General features: G+C 54.3%; 1 protein-coding gene across 2 annotated transcripts in view; it reads left to right on the forward strand.

Moving 5' to 3' along the window:
* The first annotated feature begins 845 nt into the window (after positions 1-845).
* Positions 846-6,989, forward strand: part of KIF19 (kinesin family member 19) — a 31,616-nt gene continuing 25,472 nt past the window's right edge. For both annotated transcript variants that reach the window (XM_032797246.2, XM_032797248.2), the window contains exons 1-2: positions 846-1,109; positions 4,659-4,739. In XM_032797246.2, the coding sequence (XP_032653137.1) occupies positions 1,071-1,109; positions 4,659-4,739 (120 nt within the window). In that variant the 5' untranslated portion in view covers positions 846-1,070. The remainder of the gene's footprint in view (positions 1,110-4,658; positions 4,740-6,989) is intronic.

The following is a 6,989-nucleotide window of genomic DNA, read 5'->3' on the forward strand; positions in this document are numbered from 1 at the left end:
TAAATGCTAGAGGCAAAGCAGGGTTTGGGGTGGAGGCTGACAGCTCGCGACCCCCCCATGTAAGAACCTTGTGATCCCCTGAGGGGTCCTGACCCCCATTTTGAGAACCCCTGACCTAGATTGACCCCAGCTGGGCAAGCAAGCAGAGGTTCAAAGCATGCAAAAGCACAGGTGTTTTCTCTTTAAAAGTGCATCTACACTGCCCACGCTGCACCATCCCCAGCACAGACATTGATAGCCATGCAGATGGTGTGTCCCCAGCATGGCCAAGCGGTGCCTCCACTGTGGACACGGCTGGTTTTAGCAGCGTAGTGTCCTTCTGCCTCCCTGCAGCTGGAGCTGTCACAAGCGAGTAGCTCCCCACTGCAGTGTGGACCCGGCCTGCTGTGCACCCCCTTACACGCCACCACCAGCGCTGTGCAGTGCAGACGTGGCCTGGGGTGCAGTAAGAATGTAGACACAGCACCCAGGCACTTCCCGCAAAGCCACCCTTCATGCCCAACGCCACGCATGCCCGCTTCCTGCGTACACGCAGTTCACACACCCAGCTCCCTTGTGGCAGAGCTGCAGGGCGTGTACACACACACACACACACTCACACCCTATACCTGCTGCCAGAAGGCGACTGAGCAAAGCAGAGCCCAGCCCAGCTGCTTGTTGCTACTGTGTCAACAGGAGCCTGCTGCGCTGCGGTTGTTGTGTACAGTTTGAAGATCTCCAGGGGACCCGGCGAGATCCCACAGGCAGCGAAAGCAGCAGGGCAGGGCCTCTCCTGAGTGCAGCCCAGGCAGAGCTCCCGAAGGGAGCAGGCTCTGTCACCTCCAGGGGGGCAGTGAGGACAAAAGGCTCTGAGCCCGTGGATGGGAAAGGGGCAGGCAGGGCTGACGTCATCCACCCCCCCTTTGTCACTGGGAGGATTAGCCTAAGGCTCAGGTTGTTTAGGAAACAGCTGATGTAAGTGACCGGGCTGTGGAGGGGCACTGGGAAGTGGCGGGCGCGGGGTCCTGAGAGCCATGCCTGTGCCAGCTGCTGGCCTGTCCCTCTAGTCCCCCTGTGCACCTGCCAGGATCATGAAGGAGGGGAAGGAGTCCAGAGACCAGCAACTCACGGTAAGTTCTTTTCTGTCCCTTGATTAGCGCTCAGGGCGGGGGGGAGGGCTGGCAGGGACTGGCTGCCAGCGGTGCCCAGTGATGCCCGGTGGCACACCAAGGGAACCCAGGGAGAGTGGGGAATTCCCCTCCGCACTGCCTACCTGGTACCTGCTGGTTAATGATGCTCGCATCCTGTCTGGCAGGGTGAAAAGGGCCGGGTGGCTGGTCAGAACTGGAGCGAAAGCTGGAGTTTGGATGAGGGCCTGGGGGTCCGGGGGTGGGGAGGTGGGCGCTAGTCATCCCTTGCCCCCTGCTTAGTCTGGAAATGCCCCGGCTCCGCTGGGTCAAGTCACTGTAAGAGTCTCTATCTGCGTTTGTATGTAACGACTGGGCTGCAGCCGGCCCTGTCCCCTCGCTCGTGCCTAGAGGGAACCTGCAGTAATAGAGCCCTTGTTGAGTGAAACGTTGCCACTGTTGTACACTGTGACAACCTGTATGTGAGCTGGGGAAAGGATGTGTGCACGCCTGGGTAACGTACAGGTGTATGGAGCAGTACGTTGATTGACGCGCACGTGTGTGTGTGTGTGAGTGTGTAAAACCCCCTGGAGCTCTTACACACCTGGAATAAAGCCGCACTGTGTGGTCAGGGACGCTCAGTGCTACAGACCTCCACTGTGTAAGCGTAGTGGTGTTGTGCACATCTATGCAAAATACTCTGTGTGTGTGACTAACATAGTGTGTGTGTGTGTGTGTGTGTGTGTACTAATATATATTCCTTTGTGAGTCTATTAAAGTACTTGCTATAGCCTCCATCCTAGGACTGGATTTTACATCCCTTGTCCTCCTACACTTTGCTGTCATGAATTGCAGCAGGATCACTCACACACAAACCAAAGATTCATCGAGGATGATGCCAGTATTTTTAAAGGAACTGTTTACTGGAGAGCAGTAAAACTGTCTTCTAAAAAATCCCAGCACCTCTCCAGATTTCCTGTTTTTCAGAACAGAAGGAGAAAGATACTGCAGAGCAAAGAATGTAAGAGGAACAATAAGAGCCCAATCTTGGATGATACCAAGTGTCCTCAACTTCCTTTGGGGGCGCTTGTGGGATCTGAGGCCAAGCAGTGCACGTTGTAAAGTGTGCACTGGATGCTGTATTGTGTGTGTGTGTGTGCGAGCAGCAAACGCTGGGTGTGCAGTGCGTAGGTGTGCATGCCCCGGAGTGTAATCTCCTATAGTGCATAATGATATGGCTGGACTTTTAGCTCAGTGCTCTTATGACCAGCCCCTCTGTACCCCTCCAGCCCCGTCTTGGTTTGTATGTTGTGGGGAAAGACAGCTTCCGTTGTATGCTTGTGTTGGAGTGTCTCTGAGTAAGCGTGTCAGTGTCAATAACCCATGTGTCTGTCTGCACTGCGGGTTGTGGTGCTGCCCCCATAGCAGGGCTCAGGTGATGCTCCCCACACAATTCCCACATGTGCCGATGTGCGTTAGTGGCTGGAAAGATGCTATTTATTGATCTGTTCATACAAGAGATTTTGGTCAGCGCCGCGGCCCACTGATCGTGCTCACACACTGATGCTTCATTAACACAGACAATGTTTAAGTGCCCAACTCAGCTTGGCCTTTGCTAGAAAGCCATGCCTGGTGTGGGGGTAACACATAGGTCTGGGGGTGCAGTATTTGCTACAAAATGAGTCCAAAGACCTCGGCTTTTGGCTCTAGCTACTCACCAAGCTTCCGCTGCAGGTTGGGTTCTGCCAATTTTACAGCAGGGAGCCTCTCGGGTGGTTTGGGATAAGAGAGAAGTAGACGTTAGGGATGGAGACTAACTCAGCCAAAGTACATAGGAGTCTGCGAAATTGGAGTTGCTCGTGCAAGAGCGTTGAAGGTAAGTTGGAAGCAGAGCATTCTAGGAAGGTGCAAGTTAGCATGGCCAGGCCCCATGTTGGGTTCCTGTGTTGTGAGTTGTTCATGCGAGGTTTCTAATGAGTGTTGTTGAGAATCATGAATGTTTTATTGAAATGCTTTGGTGCTGGCAGTATGGGAAGGACGCTGGAGCAGATGTTCACGTAAATAAAGTGCAGTGGTGGAAACAGAATGAAGGTAAAGGGCAGATTCATATTAATTAGTATCATGGAGTAGACAAGGAGCAGTTTTGCTAAATTGCAAGTGATCACCAATTAACATCCAAAGGATCCGGTGAGGCTCTGGGATTATAAGACTGTACTTCACGCTGTGACTCCATTGACAGACTATTTCATTCCTGAGTGGAGTATAACTGTAGTGTTGTGTGTGTGGAAATCGCATGCCTGTTTGCTTCACAATCATTTTTTTAAATAAAGTTTGGTTGGCTCATTCCTAGTGGTTCTCTACGACCTAAATGTTCTGTGGCCACCCTAGGGACTCAAACTTGAAAGCTAAGTTGGGTTTTATTGCATCTTTATCTTTAACAACTTAATATTCATTGGGACCCTTTCAACATGAAGGATACAAAAGGTTACAAATCCGGGTGTGTTGCCACTGGGTGATGAAGACCTTGGCGCTGTGTCCTGGCATACAGACAGCACCTGGCACATTGCTGGGGCTCAGACACCCACTAGTACTTGAATTGACCCCCTCCCGAATATAGGGCTACTCCCCTCCTCCGTGCCCACGTCTCACCCCCATTAGCACCAGGGATGAGTGAGGGCCCAGAACTGAGTCCTGCATCTCAAGCCACTTGGCTTTGGACTTCCTGGGTGGGACTTGGCCTCTTCCCAAGCTCCTGATCCCTTTGTAGGGAACGTGACCGTTATAGCGACTCTCCCCCAGACAGGCAGGGGACCCGCTCAGCTGTGAAACACACATGGGGTGAATGAGGCGAAGGAGGGAACCGATGCCACAGTGTCTGGGGAGCTGGTCAGGACACCACTGCTCTGTCTGGTTTCCACGGCTGCACCAGGAATCACTAGCCGTCAGCGCCTGAGCTCTCACAGACCAAACCCTTCTGCAAAACCCAAGCGTGCTGAATACACCTCGGGCTGATGGATCAAACAGCTAGTGGGGAGCTTCACTAACTGATGGATTTGATAAGCTTTTTGCAGCCCAGACCTTCCAGCAGCTGGCCAGGCAGTGAAGAGCTCAGGGTTAGAGGGAGGGAGAAGCCTCTGTGGATAGACTGGCTGAAGCTGTCCCTTTAAACTCGGTGACAGGGCTGGTGTGTGCAGCTGGAGCCACTGATCTGCTCCCAGCGGTGTTTTCTTTCTTCCAGGAAAAAGCTGTAATTGCTGCGTGCGTGGCCATCGGGGAGGGCGCGCCAGGGCCTCTGCGCTGCCTCGCTAGAGAGGCGATGCCTCAGGTGAGGCGTGGGGTGGGGAATGGACATCAGCAGCAAAGTCGCTGCGCCAGGTGGGCACCTCGCACTCAGCCAGCTTCCTAAGTGCTAGGAACTTCTGGAGACTCTCCGTGCCGTGCCAGGCGGCACCATGGCTCACGTGCAGGTGCCGATTCCCCGTCTCTTCTGACTTCCCTCCACTGGCTCTGTTCGCCGCCCCCGTCTCTCACCCTCTCTTCACTGTTTTCCAGGTGGCCCTTCGGATCCGGCCGATCAGCATGGTGGAGCTGGAGGAAGGAGCTACTCTCATAGCTCATAAAGTGGATGAACAGGTAGGGCAGGAGCATTCAGGGTGGGTGGGCAAGCAGGGGGCATCAGGGACATCGCCCTGGCAGATTCAAGTTCAAATCCTGCCTCAGGTCAGAGTAAGTGGTTGTGATTTTGGTGCATTTCATCAAAGCCCCCGGTGTCCAGTCTAAAGAGAAATGAACCTAAAAGTCGGTGTGGCTGGGGGGCTGCAGGTCAGGATTGAGGGGCATTGGCAGAGCTGAGCTAGCAAGCAGGGGCCTGCAAGCTAAGAATGAGGTGCATTGGCAGAGCAGCATATGGAGGAAGCTCGCGCTGCCCTTTCCCACATTAGGTGTGAATGGAAGATACTTGGCAGCGTCTCTCTTGAAATCCTGTTGCTAAGTGTTGTGATGGGAGACGGGGATACAACAAGCAAAATCTTCCAGGAGCATTCTCTCTCGATGCCCTTTAAAAAGCAAAGAGCAAGGTGTTTTCATGCCATTACACTTGCTTTCCTTTGTTGCTGGTGTTGCATTGAATCACTTGCTTCCCAAGGTGTAGGGAAGCCCAGGTAGAATTGTACCCGCTGGGCCCATGTGCCCACAAAGAGCGCTCCTGCTGGGCATCTGAATATGGCTGGGCTGCCCAGCACTCCAGTGGCCCCCCCACCCCACAGTGGCCACTGGCTTTAATTAGGGGTCACTCTGGCTTTCCTTTAAAATCCAAAGCAGCCAGTAAAACCCCCTCCCTTGGGACTGCCCAAGAAGAAGTTTTTAAATGCACCCTGGGGACCCTCCCCCTGGACATGGCAAATTGCCTTGGAGCACTACAATTCCTGTTCCCAGTTGTCAGCTGCAGCCTGTCTCAATTCCTGCCCGTGCTCTTCGCAGCTTGCCGATATGGCAACATGGATGAGGCACTGGGCTGGGATTCTGGAGATGGGGGCCCGATTCCCCATCTGTGAAAGTGAGGCCGTTATCTTTCCCTGGGCGCACCATTGTCTGGTTAGTGCGTGAGCTCTTTGGGGCCTAGCAGGTCTCTCTCAGTGTGTTCGTGCCTCGCCCAGCACCGCAGGTTGTTGGAGGGGGGCATGTTTCACACCGCGTGGGAATGCAGGATGCAAACGATAAAGGAAAATGTCCCGTGATGGGTTCAGTGAGGATTCTTTCAGTTCTGGCAGATCACTCACCCTGATCAGTCACAATTCAGATCAGCCGCCAACCCCCAGAAGCTACCGGGCGCTGGCATAGCCAAAACTAAATGCTGAAAGGGGGGAAACAGAACCCAGTCCCAGAATCAATTCCTACCTTCAGTGGGTGAGGGGGGTGGCGGGGAGCCAGGTGAGAAAAGGTTAATCGCTGCGTCTTCCTTTCCCCATCTTTGAGCCTTGCGTGACCTTAGGAGAGAGCTCTGGGTAGCCCACCTGTTGCTATAGGAGACCAGGTATTCTCTGTTTGTTGTTGTAGGATTCATCAGAACACCAGGTTGCCCCTGCTGGTCTGTGGCGCGTAAGCCTCAGGCCTGCCCATGCTGGTTTGCTAATGGAGGGTTGCTCATGGCACTGAAGCAGCTCCTTAGTGTAAGAAACTCTTGGAACAAACTCCCCGGATCTGGCCCTTGGTTGAGGGTCTGGGCCTATCGACCTCCCCCATGTCCCCTGGCGCTGTCTGACCCTGGCTGCCTTCGCCTTCCCCTCACCCCGTTCCATTATCGATCCAGCTCTATTAACAGCTGCTAAGCACTGGCGCCAGGTTACCACTCGCCAGCCCCAGCGCGGCCTCACATCAGGAGGAAATTGAGCTGCGTTTATTAGCAGGATATTTTTACTCCCCTCGAGCAATTACGAGAAGAGCAGGTGGCCATGAGCTCGGGGCTGTCTCTGCCATCTGTGTTTACCTGGGCTGAGCGCAGCATTAGGGGATGGTAACTGGCTGGGCTGGAAGCAGAGCTGCTTCTTGGCGGCTGGGCCCAGGGCTCACCAGGTGGGGAGCTGGACAGAGCAGGGCCCTTTGAGGGGCCGGCGGATTGCGGGGGAGGGAGGGGCTGTCTGTTAGAGCCAGGAGGGGACAATGGAAGTTCTGTTTCACAAAGGATTTGGGGATTTCAGCGTCTGCCTTCGCTCTGTATCGGAGCAAAACCCCGAAAATCCCCAAAGTCTCTGAAGGGAAATTCTTCTGGGGGTGTCACGGAGTCCCCGGGCGATGCTCTGGAACTGCTCCCCACAAAGCCAGGCAGGACTTTGGGGAGCCTCCTCTCCCTTGGAGCAGACTTGTTCAGGGCAAGAAGCTCACACG

The sequence above is a fragment of the Chelonoidis abingdonii genome, chromosome 13, assembly GCF_003597395.2.
Source record: "Chelonoidis abingdonii isolate Lonesome George chromosome 13, CheloAbing_2.0, whole genome shotgun sequence".
Classification (NCBI taxonomy): domain Eukaryota; kingdom Metazoa; phylum Chordata; order Testudines; family Testudinidae; genus Chelonoidis; species Chelonoidis abingdonii.